This window comes from Pristiophorus japonicus, chromosome 7 (assembly GCF_044704955.1).
Source record: "Pristiophorus japonicus isolate sPriJap1 chromosome 7, sPriJap1.hap1, whole genome shotgun sequence".
NCBI classification, from domain to species: Eukaryota; Metazoa; Chordata; class Chondrichthyes; family Pristiophoridae; genus Pristiophorus; species Pristiophorus japonicus.
This window is the reverse complement of record NC_091983.1, coordinates 208,765,542-208,766,552: the sequence shown is the minus strand read 5'-3', so window position 1 is coordinate 208,766,552 and position 1,011 is coordinate 208,765,542. Positions and strand designations below refer to the sequence as shown.

At 59.2% G+C, this 1,011-nt stretch overlaps 1 protein-coding gene across 1 annotated transcript in view; it reads right to left on the bottom strand.

The window, feature by feature from the left end:
* The window catches only part of nanp (N-acetylneuraminic acid phosphatase), an 8,961-nt gene extending 8,154 nt beyond the window's left edge, over window positions 1-807 (bottom strand). The window contains exon 1 of the mRNA XM_070884561.1: window positions 703-807. Coding sequence (XP_070740662.1) covers window positions 703-798 — 96 coding nt within the window. The 5' untranslated portion in view covers window positions 799-807. The remainder of the gene's footprint in view (window positions 1-702) is intronic.
* Window positions 808-1,011: the final 204 nt, after the last annotated feature.

The window sequence follows — 1,011 nt, the reverse complement described above, 5'->3', positions numbered from 1 at the left end:
CTCACTCTCTCCCTCCCTCACAATACCCCCCTCCACTCTCTCCCTCCCTCCCTCACAATACTCCCCTCCACTCTCTCCCTCCCTCACAATACCCCCCTCCACTCTCTCCCTCCCTCCCTCACAATACCCCCCTCCACTCTCTCCCTCCCTCACAATACCCCCCTCCACTCTCTCCCTCCCTCACAATACCCCCTCCACTCTCCCTCCCTCCCTCACAATACCCCCTCCACTCTCCCTCCCTCCCTCACAATACCCCCTCCACTCTCCCTCCCTCCCTCACAATACCCCCTCCACTCTCCCTCCCTCCCTCACAATACCCCCTCCACTCTCCCTCCCTCCCTCACAATACCCCCTCCACTCTCTCCCTCCCTCACAATACCCCCTCCACTCTCTCCCTCCCTCACAATACCCCCCTCCACTCACTCTCTCCCTCCCTCACAATACCCCCTCCACTCTCTCCCTCCCTCCCTCACAATACTCCCCTCCACTCTCCCTCCCTCCCAATACCCCCCTCCACTCTCTCCCTCCCTCCCTCACAATACCCCCCTCCTCTCCCTCCCTCACAATAACCCCTCCACTCCCTCCCTCCCAATACCCCCCTCCACTCTCTCCCTCCCAATACACCCCTCCACTCTCTCCCTCCCTCACAATACTCCCCCCCCCACTTCACTCTTCTCTTCACTCTTTCCCCCTCCCTTGTACCTGCCGCCCCGCCTGCCCGCTGGCGCCCGCCGTGTCGATCAGCGTGTTGTCCAAATCGAAGAGCAGCGCGCGGATCCCGGCTCCCGCAGCCGCCATCTCACCGACAACGTCATCGGGGAGCTGCGCGCGCTCCACGGCAGTTGGTTCCGGAGGGCCCGCGAGTTGTTTCAGTTGCGTAGGATTTTCAACAAGTATTCAGTTTATTTACATATATTTTAAACGTTCACACACACACGTCGTGCCCATTGAAATACTAAAATGAACGCTGCATTTTGGTGGGTTGGGAAGGAATGGACGCATTATTTACAG